This window comes from Ambystoma mexicanum, chromosome 2q (assembly GCF_040938575.1).
Source record: "Ambystoma mexicanum isolate Mex_15411 chromosome 2q, UKY_AmexF1_1, whole genome shotgun sequence".
In the NCBI taxonomy this organism is placed as follows: Eukaryota; Metazoa; Chordata; class Amphibia; order Caudata; family Ambystomatidae; genus Ambystoma; species Ambystoma mexicanum.
Window position 1 is genome coordinate 938198514 of NC_090924.1, and position 21215 is coordinate 938219728.

At 47.4% G+C, this 21215-nt stretch overlaps 1 protein-coding gene across 1 annotated transcript in view; it reads right to left on the reverse strand.

Moving 5' to 3' along the window:
- The window catches only part of CPVL (carboxypeptidase vitellogenic like), a 1072295-nt gene that overhangs the window by 707816 nt on the left and 343264 nt on the right, over positions 1–21215 (reverse strand). Inside the window, exons 6-7 of the mRNA XM_069648246.1 lie at positions 17515–17594; positions 428–494 (exon numbers count right to left, since the gene is read on the reverse strand). Of these exons, the coding sequence (XP_069504347.1) occupies positions 428–494; positions 17515–17594 (147 nt within the window). The remainder of the gene's footprint in view (positions 1–427; positions 495–17514; positions 17595–21215) is intronic.

Here is a 21215-nt window from a genome sequence, read left to right on the forward strand (position 1 = left end):
CATTAGAAAAAATCTGGTCTCCCCAGTATATATCAAATCTTGCAACTCCAGAATGTAGGATATTGCCAGTTGAGAAGAGGGAAAAGCTTGGGTGTTAAAACTGATGCTGAGCTTTCAACGATCTAACAAATGTAGGCAGCAGTCAAGACATAATTCATGATTTGAGTACCACAATTATTTAACCCTCTAACTCAAAGAGGCAATCGATTGTCTTTCTGGTTCAGGATTACTTTATTAAGAAAAAAAGGCTTGTAGAAATTGAAACCCCACCAATATTTATGCTTTCATCAGGGAATGAGTTTAGTTTTTTCCAATCTGTACAGACCAAATTGTTTCTATAAAAATACTATTTTAACTTCATAAACACGATGTCCAGTGATGTTCTCAATCACACGCCATCTGTGCTACAATATCGTATTTAACTCACCTCTCCAGTAGCATAAAAGTCATTCTTTTGATATTCAGGGAAGAGCTGAAAAAACTGCGTCAGTGCACTGTAAAATGAAATACAGGCCCAAAAGAATTAGGCAGGATCAAATAAATAACAGTCACAACTCAGGAGAACAAGTGCACTCTATTCAACAATAAGAATGCACTTCATGCTTTGGTCTACAACATGCCCATTTAATGAAATATGTCTTTCAAACGGTCCTGTAAAAATAGTCACTCTACCCACATAGACTGTTGCTGACAAGCAACTTGGAAACATAGCTTCCATTACACGTTTGGTATTGACATACAGAAATGTGCAAATAGCAATATACTGAATCACTATACGATTGATGCATGCATGTTTAATCTGCAGCATACTTGCCGCTGAGATAAGGTTATGGGTCAGAAGGACTCCTTTTCAGGGGTTACAAAGCAAAAATGTGCATCATTAGCTTATAGGGCCACATTTGACCACTGATTATTCACTAGAGTAAAATCCCATTCCTGCCATTAGCAGTAATGTCTACACTACATTCATTTCACAAACATTGAAAGGCTGGAGGGAATGAGATCATAAGCACTTCCCCGCCCTCAAATCATAAGCACTTCCCCGCCTTCAATCCATAAGCACCTTCCGCCGCAAATGGCTTCACAAGAGATGGCTCCGAGCCTTCAACCTCCAACAATATCACAGAAGGTTGAAACATGCCAGACAGGAGCAACAATAGTCGCACAACCTAGAATTCTAACAGCATGAGATGAAAAAGAATCTAAAGAGGCAGCAATGGTGTGGAGTAGGGTTAACAGTGGTGTCTTGCTCTCAGTTAGTGTAGCACAAACGCCTGGTCATCAGTTATTTGGTGTTGCTGTGTATAGGGGTAGTGCACTAACGTACAGGCATCCCCTCTCCCATTGACAGTTAGGATAGAGAGTCTTGGGAGCATAGCACTTTGTTAAGTCATATGTTGCATTGCAACCTGTGTCAACCCCTAAACACGGTCAATGACTTGTCAGTAAATACACAAAACGTTCAAACACTGCAAATCTGTCCATTCCACTGCTTACAATATTCATCCATTTTGCATTTTCATAGCGCATTTCACCATAATTATAGTCCCAACGCACTGTTTGACCGTCCTTCAAGGGAATGGAGTGGAAAATTTGGGAGAGGTTGGGAGGCGCTATTATGCATGTGTGCATTTCAGCCATTAAAGTTATGTGAGGGTGCTAGTCATCCATGTCTGAAGGGCATGTGGATGGGCGGAGCAAAGGTAAACTATGAACTAAACAGGGGTGGTTGTGTTTAAGATGACTAAGATGACAGCAAATTATGTGAAGAGCTACAGTTTGATTTTTGTTAGTTAAAGATAACTTTATTCTAATGGCAGAAGTGTTGCGCAGTAGTGTTTGTTATATGCGCGTGCAAGGTGTGCGGAATGAGCCTGTGCCGTCTGCAAAGTTACAAAGGTGCAGCGTGCAAGGGGAGAAAATGGGTTAGTTGTACAAACAACAATCTCTACATCCTGGATTCCATCTATGCACAAAGAGCAGTACTACTTTTCACTGACAATCTAAGTGCTAAATGAAAGCATAATACTCACCACGGTTCCTTCTAGTGCGAACAAGGCCCCCACTTGCATGTTTTGTTATGGCTGCATAGCCCGCCCTCATGTGCTTTACAGTTACATACAATATCAACTACGAAAGAGGGATCCGATGTGCCCGATCGTCATCCTCCCGGAATATTTGAGTGATTTTTCGGAGGTGTAGTTTAAGTACAATGCATTGCCCACCCTCTGAATCCATATGGGTGCAATACCCGGGCCCACTGTCAGGATTCTTATGTGCAGCTGCTGGATTACCTTTTTGGGTCCACCATATGGGGTTGGCGGCGCCGAAAGCGGAGTTTGAAGTTGCGGAGCACAAAAGATGGAGAGATGAGGAAGGTAGCTGAGAGAGGAATGTGTGGGCGGGAGTGTGCGGGGGTGACTGCTGGATAAAGCTAGTGTGCAAGTGGTAGGGGAGAGGGCGGTGAAGCGGTGGGATCAGGATGGGGGTGTAACAGCCAGGTTTTGAGGGCTTTCCTAAAGGCCAGGTGAATCTCTATGAGATAGGGTGGGGAGTTCCAGAAGGTGGGTGCAAGGATGGGGAAACAGGCACCTCTAGTCTGGAGAACTTGAAAGAGGGTCTACCAGGAGGTATGCAGATCCTGATCTGATGATTCAGGTGGGGCGGTAGCGTGCCACTTGTTTTGGAGGAATTCAGGGCCCTTTTCGTGGATGGCGCAGTGGGTAATTCACATGGCTTTGAAAGAGGTCGGTTGGCTGATGGGCAGCCAGTGAAGTATCGCGAGTGCGGGAGAGGTGTTCTCTGTGGGATGAGTGCAAGGAGGAGGCTTGCTGCAGCGTTTTGTATCCTTTTGAGCTTTCTGAGTTGATATGCAGGCGTGCCCTGGTAGAGGGAGTCAAGTAGTCTAGGCGCAAAAGGAGGCATCAATTCTATTTACACAACTGTCCATTATGCTCTTTGAGGTCAATCTGTAACAAGGTGGTCAATCTCCCTTAGGGTTTTGATTACAATCCATTTTCAATATCTAGAAAATGAATTAAATGAGTACACAAACAAGTTGAATCTGTGGGAAGTACTCATAAGTTATTTTCCTGCAGCCTTGTTTGCTATATTTTTAGGAGATTTGTTCCAGTTGCAAGAATCTTCATCTAGATGGTAAAGCAAAGTCATGGGATAGCCCCTACTATCATTCACTAAACTCTAACAACAATGTTAACTACTTAGCCAAGAAAGGAGAAAGCATAGCAATGACCTTTGAATAGAGGGCTCTGTTGTGAGATTGATGTGTCGTCCCCCACTGCCCAGTTGACTGAGAACCTGACTAAGACAGGAGGTTGAACTCTTGTTGTGTCTTCACCTGAAGACACAGGAGACTTGAAATCTTCAATACCCTCCAAGGGACACTAGAACAAAATGCCAGTAAGTGTGCAGGCTCAGCTCCTGGATTGTATTTATGAGGTATCGGGACTTTCCATCTAAAAATTATTCATCGAATACCTTTCCATCGAAAATTATTCATTGAATTGCCTTTCCATCAAAAAGCATATTCATTGAATATGTTTTGATGGTTAATTTCGATGGATAATTGGGTTTAGAGGTAGGGTTAAATTAGGGGCTAGGGTTAGATTAAGGTTTAAGATTGGGGTTAGGGTTGGAGCTAGGGTTAGATTTAGAGTTAGGTTTAGATTTAGGGTTATATTAATGGTTAGGGTTGGAATAGGGTTAGGTTAGGGGGCGTGCGTGGGGGTTGGGGGGGCTGGGGGTGAACCCTGCCAATATACAATAAACATTAAAACATCACAAGGAGCTAGGCTGTTACAAAATTTCAGCTCTGGACAGCTCCATGTAAAGTATTAACATTACAAAAAAATGCATCAAAATGCTGTTTTTTTACATTTTAAAGCGCATATCCATCTAAACTTGTCCATTTATATAGTTGGACTCATTTCGATGGAAATGAACTTTTACATGTAAAAGATAGCATTTCGATGCAATGGCAGGCATTCAATGGATTTCCATCGATGGATTTGCATTTCGATGCATTTCCATTGATGGAAAGACCATAAACCTATTTACGGGTCAACCAAAGGTGGTCACTTGGCCATTCTGTGATGAAGCTAGGCTTTATGCCAGTTACCTGCACTAAAACTGCAGTGAGACTTGCGCGTCTCCCAATGCCCAGCCCCCCCTCAATCTTATTGGCTTGATTATGCAGCAGTGGTCTCTGTTGTAGTGCTTTCCTGGAATGGACACTCAAAGCAGGCGCAACATGAACCTATCTCCTCGGTAGGAGAACACTCATGATTGCTTTTTTTCTAATCAGCATGCATCGCTGGCCATCCATATGCGATTGACCAGAATTGGACAATTAAGTTTCAGGTTTTTTTTTTCTTTTCAACAGCGCAGAGCTGAAATCCATATTTTTCTTGCAGGTGCAGCAAAGCTCTTGGTAGCTAGCTTATCTTTCAGCCAAGCGGAGACCACAACTGATTACTTGAAGTTGCAGGCGCTTTTGTTTTGGTGCATTTTGTTGCATCTTTTCGGATTGTGCGATTGCCGTATGTGCTGGGAGGTGGAGGTGGAGGAGCGAAGAGCTAGAGTAGGAAGGTATTTACGAAGAGAGAGTTGGAGGTATTGAAGGCCCAGGTCCCAGAAATCCATGTGGAGAATGCAGAGGCTCTTGATCTTAAGCCTATCAGCCACTGGGAGCCAATGCATAGATTTCAGTGTTGGAGAGATACGATCCCTGGCCTTGAGGCCAAGGACAAGTCTCGCAGTCATGTTCTGGATGAGTTGGAGGGCGGAGAGTAGAAGCAGGCAGGTTTAGAAAGAGGCTGTTGCAGTAGTCCAGCCTAGAGAGAACTAGCGCTCTAGAGACTTTGGGGGAAAGGAGAGGAAACGAAGAATACCTCTGAGGAGGTGCAGTTGGAAGTTCTTCGAGACATCAGAAATGTGAGGAGAAAAGGAGAGTTTATTAGAAGATGACCCAGAGGTTCTTAGTCTCACAGGTGGGAGCGGATTGAGGGCCAAGGGAGGCCGGCCAGAGAGTGACAGGAAAGGAGGGTGCAGGTGTGCCGATGAGGAGAATCTTCGTCTTACTGGCATTAAGGCAGAGATCGTTGGCGGCACACCACTCCTAGATAGCAGACAGTCAGAGATGAGAGAAGGAGAAGAGGTTGCAGAGGGGAGCCTGAAAACGAGCTGAGTCATCCGCATAGCACTGAAAGTTGGAACAGAGCATCAATGCGGTGGGCGAGAGGTGCCAGGCATTGGTTGAACAGCCAGGGAGAGGGGTTATACCCCTGGGGAACACCACAGGTAGAGTGAGATAGAGGAAACAAAGGACCCAAGTGGGACCCGAGAGGAAAGAGGTCAGCCAGGCTAATGCCTAATCGGTGATACCCAGGTTATCACGGAGATGATGGAGCAGCATGGCATGGTGGACCATGTCAAAGGAAGAAGAGAGATGGAGTGAAATGACGACAGAGGGGCGATTAAAATCAAGGTTAGAGAGCAGGTCTTCACAGAGGAGCAGTTTCCGTGCTTCTGGCGGTTCTGAAGCCAGACTGATGGTCATGGAGACAACCAACAGATTCATTGTGAAGATTAAGCTGGGAAAGGGCTAGCTTTTCCAGGGGTTTGCCCAGGAAAGGAGTGATGGAGATCGGGCAATTGTTAGCCGGGCAGGAGGGGTCGGCTGAGGGTTTCTTGAGAAGAGGGTGCACAAGAGTGCTTCGGGGTGAAGCTTGGGGGGGGGCTCCAGTTTTGAAAGAGTGGTTGCAGAAGTCATCCAGGGCAGGCGCAAGGGTGTCAATGTGGTCCTTGATGGTTTTGGAAGAACCTGTTTTGACAAGCTTTACACAGATCGGACTTGTCTAGACACCTAATCATGGGAGAACAGAGGAAAGTCAGAGCAAGCGGGAGGAGGGGTGGCCGCAGAGGGGCCAAAGGTAGATGGGAGAGTAGAGGGATGAGTAGCAGAGGAAGAGAGGGTGGACAGAGGGTCCTGAGTTTTAGGGATGAAATGAGAAGGTAGGGCGGTGGGAGGGGACAGAAGAGGTATAGATTGCAGCAGAATTGGCCAGCTCCTTGGAGATTTTAAAGAGTTTGTCCAAGTTCTTAGATGCTGCAGAAACGTGAGCTTGGATGTGGGCTCTCATCTTAGAGCGGACAGAGGGCCGGTATTGCCTTTGGAGCAGGCAGCAGGCCAGGTTGACAGTGGGTGCTTAAGAAGCTAGCTATTTCCTCTCAGCCTCCCTGCACTTGCGTTTCAGGGCGATAAGGTCAGAGTTGTACCAGGAATTGCACTTGGCTTTGGGCTTCAAGCGGATCCTCATGACAGGGACAAGAGTATCAGACATAGAAGAGTGAAGCTGTCAGGATGTGAGTCAGCCCGGGTGGAGGAGGGGGAGAGAAAGTGGTGGCGAAAGCCTCAACTGACGCACGCTTCATCGGCCGGAAGACCGAGAAGGTAGGTGGCAGTGCTGGAGTTGGCTTGGCCTGAGGGGTAGAGAGGGCGCGATGGAAGGAAAGGAGAAAGTGATCACTCCAGGAGAGAGGAGTAGTCAGAGGGATGGAGAGTGGGAGGTCTGAGGAGATCAGAACATCCAGAGTGTGCCCTGCAGAGTGAGTCGGGCCAGAGGGGAGAATAGAAAGAGAGCGTCACAGAGGTCGTAAAAGAGTACAGAGGAGGGACAGTAACCATCCAGGTGGATGCTGAAGTCTCCAAGGAGAAGGATTTAAGTGGTCGAGGCCAGGAGGTAGGAGAAAAGTTCCACCCACTCAGGGAGGAAGGAAGTGATCTGACCAGGTGGCCGATAGATGATCGGGATGGCAAGAGTGTCCAGGAGAGAGCGAAAGCCTGCAGACAAGGCATTCGAAAGAGGACTAGGCATGCATAGGAATGACAGAGGCAGGAATCCACTCCGGAAAGATCAAGGCTACGCCCCCTCCGGAACGGTTGGATCTGGGTGCAGAGAGGATCTTGTAGCCATCAGGGAGGAGACTGTCAAAGCTTGTGACATAGCTGGCCATGAACTATGTCTCAGTGAGGCGAAGGACACCGAGGTCACTGTGATGCTGGAAATGCATCGGAGGGACAGGGCCTCCGTATCCTTGTCCTTTACTGCATTTTTATTGTGTGTTCTGTCGTGTTTTCCGCGCAAGAGTTCCTGTGGGACTCCTGGCGGTGCAGCTCTCTCTTTTGGTTTGGTGAACAGACCCATGGGATACCCTCATGACACCCATGGGTGGGGGTACAACCCTGTGCCCCTAGTATATGTTTCTGGGCACCTGTGGGTGGCCCGCAGAGCAGGGTATGGGCTGGTGGCAGCTCCATGCTGAATTTGACAGGTGCTCCGAGTATCCTCCATTTTGGATACCCAGGCCCTGCCACTGGAATCAGTGGATTCCTGATAGAAAACAAGATGGCCCCTGTGGCCTCTTGCTTTCTATTGCCGGTTACCTTGTTTTCCCCAGGTCCTGGGAAGCCCTGACTCGGTCCCTTCCCCCTGACTGGCTGTTGGGTGGAAGTTCCATATATGGTGCTGTTGTGAAGTCCAGTCCAAACTGGCTGGAGCCTTCCCAGTGACTGTATGTTGTGGGTACACCCTGTGGGTGGGACCTTGGTGAATGGAGTGTGTGACCAATATGCACTTCTTGTTGTGGCTGTCTGGCTTCTGGTATGAGAGATAAAGACTGAGACAGCCCTGCCCGAAACTGCTCTGATTGCAGTGTGTAGTGTTGAGTGGCTGGGTACTTGTTCCAATCCACATTCCTTGTTGCGAGTGTCTGAGAGGGAGGAGGCTGGCCTGAATGCACTGTGTGCCTGATTGGCTGGCTGACTGCATGACTGCATGAATGCCCTTCTGTATGATTGGCTGCTGAGTGCGACCCAGCAGTGTGGATGAGAGACAGGATAGTTTATCTGGGGACCTCTCACCACTGGAAATTGTTCAGAAACTGTGTCTACACTTTAAGAGTAACTGGAACTGCTGATCCTCGATGCCCAGCTGGAATAAGACTTGCTGTTGCATTTGCTTCGACCTGATCTGAAAGCTGCCAAATTCGTCGAAGACTGATCCGAGAGAGGACCTGTTAAGGCGCCCTCTTCCCGTGCTCCGAGGGACCATCGAGCACCGCTAACCTTCGCCGAAGCTCTCTGGAAGTCAGACCCTCGAAAGGCTGCCAACCCGAGACGGGACCGCTGAGGAGAATGAAGTGAAGCACCAGGACTTCGCCGCTGTTGAAGTCCATTGCCGTCGACCAGGGTTTGCAGGTTTGTGTAACCGCTGGAGGCCCGTCGTGTTGCCCCAGAAGAGGGGACCGCTTGACGCCATGCCGCCGCCGACCAGAGCCGCCCGCTCCTTTGCCTAAGAACATTTGAATCGAAGGACTGCCTTGTCTGCACCGATGACCACTTTATCCTGCCGTAGAAAGTCGAGGCCGTCGCCGCGCCAAGGAGAATCCGCCGGTGGGTTTCCTGCCACCTGAAGGCCAAAAGACTTCGACGACTCGACGCCCTTGCTGGGCCACAGTTCTTCTGAAACTCTGTGCGGTCCTGAACAATCAATCGCTGAGGTGTCCCGCACACCTCATCCTCGCAGGTCGTCGCCGACGAGCACCGCCTGGATCGACGTCGTGGTCCCGGCACCCTCAAACTTCTCGGCAATGCCAAGTTTACCTTCTTCGGCACCTCTCGACGATCCGTGGCTCCTGCTTGAAAGGGAGTCACTCAAATGTAATTTGCTGTAACACTAATTTCTATGCAACATTGTAAACTTCGTATATTCTTTTCACTGCGCCCGGTTACCCTCGTGTCTGGCGCGCAATACAAATAAATAAACAAACAAAGAAGGATCCGTCAAAACTTCATCGAAGATCTCTACTCGACCAGGTACATTGGGGGGGGTAAAAACATTATAGGAGAGAACGAGACTACTGAGCAATATATAAACAGGGCTTGTGCTATTTATCTTTATTTTAGAGGTTGCCCAGGTGGGGGGGCGGAGGGGATCTCCACACAGAACTGTGTCTAGGTAACAGGGCCAGTATTCTGCATATTGTTTCAACCATCTTGCTTTCCCTCCTATCTCTAATGCTGGTTTCCTTGTTATTGATCTGTGTGACATTCTAACAGTATAGTTGATGAACTTAAATGAGATCTGATAATACTGGTGGTACCACTTTAGAATTGTATATATTTACCATTGTTGATTTCTGAGTACAAAGTGCGTTATTGTGGTAGTGTACATACCTTTGAATATTAATTATATAAAGACTGTTTTCAGTAATACAGTGTGTGGACATTCCTTTGCGGGGGTTCGGGGACTACACTGTACTTAAGAACCAGCCTGCATCACCTCCTGAGAAGCTAGGCCTTGATTGCTCGTCCATTGCTACCTTATAGAGAATCTTGGCTGGGGTCCTCGGTGCCTCTCCTCTACCATATAGAGAGCAGAAGTACAGAAACCCCCCACCAGTATCTTTACAGTCAAGTTCTTCCAGGAGGCAGCAGATGTCAGAGGAGTGCGACAGCTGAGCAAGAGTTAAGAGTGGCATTATGGAGAAGGTTGCCAGCCTTGAAAGAATTTCGGGGATAGGTTGAACGTCCTCAAGGACCGCAGTCCAGGTCAATAGAGAGAGAACGTGTCGTAGGGTGAATGGGAGCACCAGTTATGTGTTCAGCTGATGTAATTGCCTAATGGTAGCTGCATCCTAGCGTTAGGTCTGGTGGTGGAGATATCAGTTGAATGGTGCAATCTGGTCGGTGGACACCCAGACTGGGTTCTGGCTGTGTTAGGCCTGTTGGACGCTTTTGTGAGCAGCTAGGCCGGTTTGTCATGGGATATAGCTATGTTTTATTAGAGTGATAAGGGGTTCATGGGGTACTGTTCGTATGTGAACAGCTAGGCCGAATTTATCGAGGGGTATAGCTGTACTCTAATTGTGTGATGGTGTAGAGTAGACAGTAAGCGTAGTGATATGATATGATAGTTCATCCACAAAGCGCCTATGCACGGTGCGCTTTGAAGCGCTAAGGGAAAAGGGGGGGGAACGGGGAGAACGCAGAGACGCTCCTGCAGGGAAAACGCAGCATAAATGTGAAGACTAGCTATAGTCCTTGGTCTGGAGAAACCAAACCGTGCATGTGCTAAGGCACGGACAGAAGTGCATGCTTGGGGATGGTACATGGGACCGGAGGGCAAAGTCCATAGGTTGAGCGCATCAAAACTGTCGACCAGTGGATGGGTCATGGGGTTGGTGGGAATGTCTAACCAGATATTGAAGTCCCCTAGTAGAGTCAGAGAGCGGTGATTTACTTGAATGGTGGCTCCAAATCACAGAGGTTGTTTGAGAAATGTCTGTCGTAACCAGGAGGTCTGTAGATGAGTGAGAAAGTCTGGGGTAGCGAGAGTTTAACTAGAAGGGATTCACATGATGGCATGCATGTCTGAGATTCAACGAGTGAGAAATGAGATTTGAAGACGACTGCCACGCCGCCTCCTCTGGAAGGTCTGTTAAGCGGAATGAGTGAACGTTTCGTGTGCAACCACGGCAAAGTCGTCAGAGAGCCAGGTTTCAGTGATAAAGACTAGGTTTTGTTTGTCAGAGGAGAGGAGGTAGAAGATGCTGCATCTGTTTTTCGCTACAGAGCAGGCCTTAAATAGGATGCAGTTGACTTCGGAGTGGGGTCTGGTCACGGAGGAGGTAACCGGGGTGTGAGCAGGAGGGGCATGGGGGAATCGCAGGGAGGGAGGGAAGGGTGGTGGAACATTCTGGGTCGTTGGGACAGGGAGAGGCGGGGTAGTGAGGGGGTAGAGTGCTAGCAGGTTCTGAATGACCGGGGATTGGGTTAAATCGGTAGAGGCAGGGAAATTTAGGCAGGCGGAGGAGGATATGTGAGGGGTGTGGGTAGAGCCAAGGAGGGGCGGGAGAGTGAACTGATGGTCAGTGCGTGGAGGGGGTAAAAGGGGTTAGACATTGGAGGGAGTCTCGAAGGATTGGGGGTAAAGGTGTGCAGGGTGGGAAGTAGAGAGATAGAGAGGGGGGTGGAAGCAGGGCCAGGGTAGGGGGAGTGTGTTGGGGTAGGGAAGGGAGTGGTTGGGAGGCCAGGTTGAGGTAGAAGTGGTGAGGAGTAGACAGTCAAGGAGGGGGACCAGGCTCGCTTTCTACTTTGAGGGCAGTTCTGTGGTGGGTTAGGGGAGAGGGACTCAGAGGTATGGGGGGTGAAAGGGAGGGAGGGATGTTCGATGGAGGGTGGAAGGAGTAGAGGAATATGAGCATTTGAGATGTTTGGAGTGCCAGCAGGCTCCTCTGGCATGGGCATTTGAAAGGGGGTGAGGAGTCTTGGCGTGGGGTATTAAGGAGTTCTCAATAGCTAGCAGAGGGAGGGTGGGGCATTGAGTTTGGGGGGGGAGAATAGGGTTCTGCAGAGGGAGGTGGTTGGCACAACCAGAGTGCACCTCTGAGTTTAGAGTTTGATGTGGGGTGGTGGTAGGAGAGTGGGCACGTGGCGTTAGGCTGAATTGAAGTGGGCTTGAGGGTTTATAGGGTTGTGCTCAGGGGAGGAATGATGGGGGGCTTGAGAAGGTGGGTGCCAGAGCACGGGCGGCGTGCCGTGGTGAGTAAGAAGGGGAGGGAGGATTCTAGGGATCGGGATGGGTGTGAGAGGGGGATTCTTCCGAGTTGGGGGTCTCCATCTGGTGAAGGGAGTCTAGGTATTGATGAGCTAGTGCTGATAGATGGCCCTGGATGTAGAGCTTGTGCCTAGGATCTGGACGCCGTGGGCGTGGGAGATGATTAGGAAGTTGGGATAGGGTGGAGGGCAAGATGAGGAAAGGGCGCTTAGAAACGTGTGCAGGTGAGTTACAGTACTATCTCAGGTGGCAGTTGTAGGGGAGGCAACACAATCTATAGGGAGTACTAAGTAGATGCAAGTATGGCTAATAAGGGTAATGTGAGCCAGGCAGAAGCAACACAGCAATTTCTTGATTGGACTTTCTGGATGTGAGCCTAAGAAGGACAGTTTATAAGCGTTACAGACTGTCGGACTACAACACAGTAATCTCGTCGGCACACACTATAGATGTGATATAGGTTAACAGGAACAATTTCTGGAAGAGTACAACACAGTAGTAACTAAGGCGCAACAATCTTAAGTGAGGGAGACAGGCAAAACCAACACAGTAATCTCTTTGGTGCACTATTAAGATGTGGGATAGGCGAATAGGATCAATTTCTTAAGCGTTTTAGACTGGCAGAATACAACACAATAGTCGCTAAGGTGCAACAGTTCTAAAGTGTGTGACAGGCAGAAAAACAGTAATCTCTTGGACTCACAATCTGGATGCGAGACAATCTTAAGAGGGCAGAGTACAACACAGTAATCTTTTGAGCGCAATATCTAGATGCGAGACAGGCTAAGAGGACAAAATACAGCACGGTAATCTCCTGGACACACCATCTAGATGTGAGAAATGCAAAATAGGAACAATTCTACACGTTTTAGACTGGCAGAATACAACACAGTAGTAGCTAAAGTGCAACGGTTCTAAAGTGCGACAGGCAGAAAAAACAACACAGTAACCACTTGGACTCGCTATCTAGATGCAAGAGTCTTAAGAGGGCAGAGTATAACGCAGTAATCTTTTGAGCGCACTATCTAGATGCTAGACAGTCTTAAGAGAGCAAGTTGAAGGAGTCTACGACATATTATTTTAACACAGGTCAGTCTGAATTGCTTATTAAGGTGTAATGCAGACTAACGTTTAACGAGATTGGTATTTTGTAAGGTGGGAGCTACCTTGGCTACACTTGCCTTACTGGCTTGTTGCTGGTTGGCAGCTGGCCACTGGCTTCCCCGGCTGACACCTGCAGACACGATCTGGAGCCGCATCTGTGGGAGCCGCCCTTTGCCTTGGGCCCTTACCCACAGGGGCTATATGGGCAGAGGGCTGCCCTGGAGAAGTCACTTACGACCTTGGTGGAGAACCAATCACGGGCGGTGGGCGGGCTGGGAGGCGGGAGGAAGCAGGAAAGCACTCGAGGGGAGATGCGGGCGAGTGGGGGTTGTAAAAACATTTTTTTAAATGCAATTTGGGACAATATGGAGCTTAAGGGCACACCACTCACCTGCCAGGAATGTAGAAAAAGCAGTAATTGGGAGGCCTGGGTTGGAGACCAGGATATCCCTTTTGAACTTCTTCCTACGAGTCTTAAGGGGGAGAGCAGGATAGTTGATAGAGAAGCAGTTTGAAAAAATAGGAGAAACAGAGCACCATAGGGCAGGTGAGAGAAGAGGGGTGGAGGGGAAATGTAGGGGGGAGACATTAGGGGAGTATAGAAGGAGGGGTGCAAGCAGACGAGACAGACAATAGTAGACAATTTAACTAAGTAGACAAGAGCTCAAATGGAAGAGCAGGCAGAAAAAAGGCTGTCCAGTAGGCAGATCAGGTTACTAAGGCATAAAGAACCGAGTGGTAGCTAAAAGAGAACCTAAAGGAGTGTACAGCACAGCAGATCACAGAACAGTATACAAAAGGACAAGACAATCAACAAATGGAACCTAGGAGAAGGAAGAGGTCAGCAGACCACAATGCAAAACAGGGCAGTCAGTGAGGAAGAGTAAAGGGGGCGCGTGGGTGGGTGCAGGACGATGGAGAGGTGGGCACGAGGCACATGTGGTCAGGAGTTGCTAGAGACCAATTGGTCAGGGACGTGCGGTGCAATTAACCAAGGATGTAAGTGCAAGGAACATACGGTAGGGAGTTACGTGGAACATGCGGCCAGGGAATTGCAAAGGACCATGCAGTTAGGGACACGCAGCTGCTAGCGAAACCAGGCTGGAAGTGCATGGAACCACGCGATCAGGGATTGCGGCGGACCACGCAGGTGCTAGCGAGGCTGAGGATGGCGAGGGCACTAGAGCACACGCGATCCGGGATTGTGAGGGACCACGCAAGTAACAGGCACGCAGGAAGGCAGGGGAGAAGGCGCACAATCGAAGATTGCGAGGGGTCACGCATGTCAACCTGTAGTGCCAGAGACTGTGGAAGACAGAGAAGTGAGTCTTAAAGGCAACAACAGATTGTTATTGTGGCAGACAACAGCGACAAAGAGGTTGCCCCTTTTGAAGATGATTATTCAGAAGAAGAGTGCCTTGCCTACTTTAACTTGTTGAAGTACTGTGAAGTGCATCTTGTCGAAGTACAAATCACTGAAGCTGTGGTAGTAGTCCAAAGAACTGAAGCTGTGGTGGTATATCTAGTGGTCAGTAGATGCAACATGGTATTAGTCTAAAAGTGGAGTACTGTGAGACAAAAGGTGACTGTTCGCATAGTGAATCAAGTAGAAGTGAAGTTGTTGAAGTGGAAGCAGCAGCTCTGAGAAGTCATCCTGACAAATATACCATTGTGAAGTCTAAAACTGTAACTAATAAAATATTAAAGGTTAACCAAGAACTGTTAACTGTATCCCTGTCAAAAAATAGAATAGTTGAAAAGATCGTATTTTGGCTGTACCAAATGTACCTACAGCCGAAAATGCCAAACATTTCAACCATTCATTTTTCATTATAGCGAACAAGGGAAGCGGGGTTCATCCCCAACATCCAAAACAAAAGAATTTTCAAAAAAGGAAAGGACCCTGCAGTGCCGGTTCCCATCAACGCAAGTGAAGGGAACTGGCGCTGCAGGGACTCGGCGGCACACAGCAAAGTGTGCCGCCAAAAGGTAAGTAAGGGGGTGGTGGGAGCGGGGTCTACAAGGGGCATTTAGCTATGGGGTACTTATTTCGAATACACAAATGTAGAATTTGACATTTTTGTCTTTGAAATGTTTGTATTCGAAATAATCAAGTACATCTGGAAGTTGCATTTCCTTTTGCATTTCCTTTGAACTGTGGCAAGTCTTCTTGAAGAGGTGACAAAGCACCATGGCTGGGATTAACATTGGTGCTAATTGTTGGAAGTGGAAAGTCGATATTTCACCAAGGAGAAGAGAGTTGCTATCATTGGAACTTTGGTTAACAAACTTTTACATTTAAACATCAAGAACTGGTAGGAGAACTTTCTTTGGTTGAACACTAACAGAATTGACCTTGAATCCTGGGGAAGGGAAATCGCCCAGGACATAAGAAGCTTATTCAGAGACTGTATGTTGTTCATGTTATGTTGTATTGTTATATCTTCTTTGTGCGCTTGTTGCTCAGTGTAAGGGCCAGTTATCCTTTGCCCTTGGCTTTGGCCAGGCAGTGAAAACCACAGCAGAGTATGCATAGTGAGACATTTTAAATATATTCCTTTTAAGAATAAAATGGCATTTGTTGATAAATTATCAAACAGTTGTCTGCCTCGCTTTACTGAACCTTCAGCAGAATTTGGCACTTGTGAAAAGTAAGCTTTAACACAATTGTGTTACAGCTTTCTTTTCATATTTTCCGGTTACAAAATCACCTCAACGGCATCTGGAAGCAGATAGGTTTCCCCATCAAGTTTTTTTCATGAGTGATGTTCCAATATTTTATGCTTGCATTTCCATAGGGAGAGTTTAGTGTCCAACCAATGACTGCAGGTTTTGGGAGGCCTGAAAGTTTTAGATAATTTGACTGGGAAGACCATGTTCATGTGGCTGACCAGGATATACTTTTGTATCCAAGATGGGCGATGCAGCAAAGGGCTTATCTGCTTTGACATACCTGCCAACTAAACATTATTTAGGAATCGCTGGCACAAGAATGTTGGATTTCTTCCTTCCTACGCCAACATGGCTTTCCCCACAGAACTTCTCTCCACTCTACCATATGTATGCACACACAACTTACAGATACACATTCAGAAGCTGCCCCCTAACTCAACTTTCTCAAATGCAGATCAATGTTCCAGTTCTCAGAAAAGTAAACTATTGCAACAGTCCCCTACTGAGCCGCTCGGACCACACTGACCACAGAAGTGCCAAAACCCTAAATGTTACTACACTTTTGTTTGAAAGGCTGGAGGTTGACTGGTCTCTGAAGAGGCTAGATAAGAACTTACACCAGGGTAATACTGGCAGGAGGGGAAATGCCACTGGGAGTTTGGGCCCGGATCTGCATCATGGGCAATTCCTGTAAATCAAGATCATTAGGATACTGCATAGCTCAAACCAATACTGCAGACCTGATTCCTTACGACCCATTTGAAAACAAAGTGGAGAGACGAGTTGTGGAACTGTAGCAAGTAAACCACTCCCACAGAATTTCTTTTTATTTTGGCGCTGGATTTATGCCCTCTGAACCAGAGGACACAAAAGCATCCATCTGAGAGGGTACAGGATCTGCCAAGGGTGCAAACTGGTACTCCAGGTGACCTATAAATATCATCCATCTTTTTGGCTCCATAGTGGTATGCCCCCCACCCCCCTAAACCATAAAAAATAAAATAAGGAACAAACATATTTATCCTCGTCACGCCATACAAATGCTTTCCTATCGCTAACAGACAAAAAAGAAGCAGCCCTTGAGGAAAATATAATGATCTTTGGTGCAACTCTGGCTACCCTATATGTGAAATAGTTTTAGTCTGTTTTGAGGAAACTTCCCACCAGCACATAAAAAGAAATGGAAAACACTGGTAACCGTTAAAACAACCTCTCCACAACTTTTTTAAAATAAAAGACTCTCCTCTTTTTCACACATTCTATATCACACTGTATTCCATAGTAAACAGCATCAGGCTGTAACAAGCAGTTTGGAATGGCAAGGCACATATATGGTGCTGTTATGGCATTGCTGTTATTTTCATTTACAAAATTGAAGACACACCAGAGAGCAAGTTAAGATAAAGCTTTACTCTATTTAGGTTACAGTGATAAGAAACCCTGCCACATACCATTGCCTTCTTCACCTTTGCGATCGCTGTTATCAAGCGCACACACCCACACTTTTCAACTCAAAGAAGTAGGATCCATTTTAATATTATATTTAGAGCTTTGTATCTCATGTTGTCGATTAGAGAAAGAGGACAAAAATAAATAGAAAAACATTTCAATTCCATTTTCAAACTGTGTGCAATGGAAGAGGAGGGAAGCCCCATAGGAAAAGGAAAGTAAGGTGCAGGTAACCAGGGTAAGGGGAGTGATGAAACCGAGTAAACAACAAAGTCTAAATAAAGAGTTGCCCATTAAGAATTTAAAATGAAAATTCCACTGTAAAGGCCACACATTTTAAATGATATGGCCAGTGCTCATTGGGCAAAGAAAAACATTGTGACTCCCCTACTTCTTTTTCACAGACGTATAGCACAAGGTCTAGTTTTGTATTTGACATACATCCACAGTCCCAGTTTCCAGGGAACTTCCCTGACTATTGATATTTTATTTAAAATTTAAGAATTTCATGAATGGGAGAAGAGGAGAATGATGCTATACTAATTTTGCAATTTGTCGGAGCACCTGTACAAACAAATATGCATTTATGTATACAAAATATGTACATTCAACAATTAAATTATTGAAAAAATAGGAACATACAACCTACCTGTACAAATCTCTTCCAACATCAACTTGATCTTTGGCAAATCCCTGATCATCATCTGTGAAACTGAAGCCAGTACCAACCTGATCGAGAGAAATATTTAGATTACAGGAAAGCAATGAAGTAACATTTAAAATAAAAACACATTGGGACTGTTAAAAATGAACTAGGTGCCCATCTTGATCAGGCCACTAAATTGATCATTGAATTAGGGCATGTGTAAAGTATGACTTTTTTGAGAAGAGAAAGATAGTCACTCACTATAGAAACATTAATACATTTTGATTCTCCCACGTGGACTCAAACATGTGTCATGGCATGAAGCCAAGTGAAGATAAAGAAGACTACTAGACCCAGATCACCAGGTAAAGAGTTTTTTATTCATGAATAACAAGAGTATGGGGACAATTCCAGTACTTGAGAGGTCCCCAGATATACTGTTCCGTCTCATTTCCACTGCTGAGCCAGGCACACACAGCCAGTCATTCAGAAGGACATTCAGCAAGTAGGCAGCCAATCAGGCTCACAGTGCATTCAGGCCATTTTTCTCCATCCAGACACTCGCAACAAGGAATGTGTTTTTGGACAAGCACCCAGCCATTCAGCACTCCGCACTGCATTGATACCAGTTTTGGGCAGGGCTGTCTCAGTCATTGTGTTACACACCAGAAACCAGACACCCATAACATGAAATGTATATTGGTCACACACTCCATTCACCCAGGTACCACTCCAATGGCGTATCCACAACATAGTCACTGGGAAGGGTCCAGCCAGTCTGGCCTGGACTTCCTCACAATACCATATATGGAACTTCCACCCAACAGCCAGTCAGGGGAAGGGACAACGTCAGGGCTTCCCAGGACTTTGGGAGAACAAGGTAACCGGCAATGGAAAGCAAGAGGCCACAGGGACCATCTTGTCTCCCATCAGGAATCAACTAATTCCAATGGCAGGGCCTGGGTATCCCAAAATGGAGGATACTACGAGTACCTGTCAAATTCAGCATGGAGCTGCCACCTGCTCTGTGGGACACACACAGGTGCCCAAAAACATCCACTAAAGGTACAGGGTTGTACCCCCACTCAGGGGTGCCATCAGGGTATCCCAAGGGTCTGCTTACCATAACCGAAAAGAGTAAGAGCTGCACTGCTAGGAGTCCCACATGGACTCCTGTGCAGACAGTAAAACACACATGATAAAAGGAGTACAGGACAAGGACAGGGAGGCCCTGTCCCTCCAATGCATTTCCAATATCACACTGTCCTATTATCACTTCTTGGGATTCCTATTCCCCCTTTCCTGCTACTATCTCCTCTCTGGTTCTTGACTATGACCACCTCCTCATTACTGGACTGCATGCTCATACCACCTCCCTCTCTTACAAGACAGATGTAGGCCATACATGGGATTCTCTCCCTGCCTGGTTAAACCTCTGCTCTGGCTTTCCTATTAGGCATGTGCTTGGTGCCCCGCGTTGTGTTCATCCTCCACTGCTTCATCCTAACTCACTGATCCCATCATCAATCATTAACGTTTCCATTCATGTCACTGCTCTAATCAATCACAGTGCTTTTTTAATAGCAAGAATGACAAGATTTGTAACAGGAAATACAAATAAGAGATCATTGGTGAAGTTGTTTCGGAGAGATTCATGTTCAAGCTCAGATCCGGCACTATGTTGTCTCATGCTATGCCCCTATTGTTGCATAAACCTATTTAAATGTTGTCCAAGAACTGTTTCCAGGCTTAGTCCAAAAGTCCTGTGATGAATCCAGCGAAGTCATTACTGATTTACCGGGGACTGTCTCCCCTCATGTGGCCAGTGAAGGGCGGAAGCTACTCGACACAGACCCTGTGGGTGGCTATCTGCGGGAGGACCACATGGGGTGACCAATCGCAGGGGAGTAGGGAAGACTTGCTGGATAGAACGTGGTGCTATCCCCCTTTCCCTAAAGGGCAATGACGACAATAATAATCTGTCACCCTCTCACTTCTGTATGACATCCTGCAACATAAGAACAGAACATTTAAGCATGAATAATAATCATTTCTATACATATTCTCATAGAAATACTGAAACGAGGAAGAGGGCTTGAGCAATGAAATCACAAAGACTGAAGCACACTATGCAATCCAGTGGTTATGGACAGGTGACCAAGGCCAGACTATTCAAAAATCCCGATCAGCAAAAAAGAGGAGACTGACTTTTTCCCCTGACACGGGCCGGGAAACCGAGGAGAGATCCTCTTGGTGCCGACATCAGAGCAAACAGCTTACCGGAGAATGGAAAAAAGGGGGAAAGAGGACAAACGGTGAACAGAGCGTCTGAAGAGTTTCCACGGGGCCGCAAGCAAGCAGAGAAGCAGCAAAGAAGCTTTTTGCCGACCGAGGAGAACAGAGAGCGTGAGGGACAGACCAGCCGGCTGTCGAACGCCACAGAGCTGCAGGAAAGTGACAAGGGAGCAAAAAGTTGCCGAACGAAACCGGTAAGGCCAAGAGAGTGAGCAGGAAGACTGGTGCACTTTTGGCGAAGTCGTAAACCTTTGGAAACTGGGTCGGAGACCCAATGGGAAACAGGAGTGATTATTAATATCTCCCTAGGAGCAGTACATATTGGGAATTGAATAGTAAAGGAACACACAAAATGATGTTGACATACTGAGATGGCTGACTAATAAAGTCAAACAATTGGCATAGCAAGCTCTGAAGAAGAGAGATATCCATTGATCTCATGAACTATTGATTATGTGAATTGGAAATTTGTTGATGAGAGATAGACAAAATAATATGTAAGGAAAGGTCAGTGACCCAATACTTCAAAAGTATTCTTTCCGGGATTCCAAGATGGCCGCCGGGGTGAGGAGTCGCAGCTAATCCGCGCTCCGCCCGGGCCGCCAAACACAGCACGATCGAAGCCTTGTCCGACCGTCGACCTCCCCTCCCCCGACAGCTAGACCCCCCCAGCAACCCCTCCCAACAGGGAACCGGCGCCGCGGACGAACGCGGGCGCGGCCCGTGGAGAGAACAGATCGGCCCCTCCCCCATCGGTACCTAAGGAGACGCTCCAGCGCCATAGAGGACCACACAGCCGGGGAGCGCCGCAGGGGAAGGAAACACAGCGACAGCCGCGGCACCGGGGAGGAGCCGCAACGCAGGGTGAGAGCAGCGCGCACAGGGCGGACCGCAGGTGAGGAGAAGCGGGGGCCGCCCTGAAACAGCGCGGAGGAAGAAAGGTGAGCCATCAAGGGGGGGGGGGGGTTGAAAACCACCAGCCCGCTGATCAACGCCCCGAAAGGGGGGTACTCAGGAAAAGGAGTCGGGGGGGAGAAGGAAATAAAAAAAAAAGATGGATCGGGGCTCCCCCCAGGCCCGCTAAATAGGGGGCGAAGAACGGGAGGACACTAATGCAAGGGGAACTGCCCCCACCCAAAATAGACAGACATCGAGACCCGACGCAGTCTGCGAATCTGCCTGGTTCGAGGACCCCCCCGCTCACTGAGACATCTCAGAGGATAGGATTGGGAGAGGGGCCAGCCGGAGAGCTACAAGAAGGCACGGGAGCCCCATAGGCAGCCAAACGGATCACGCCACCATGTCAAGAGCAAAAGGAAAGGGGAACCCCAACCAACAGATATCCCAATCCGCGAAGCAAGGCGCAGACATTTTGCAAATGTGGTCAACGGAGGGAGCATCGCAACCGA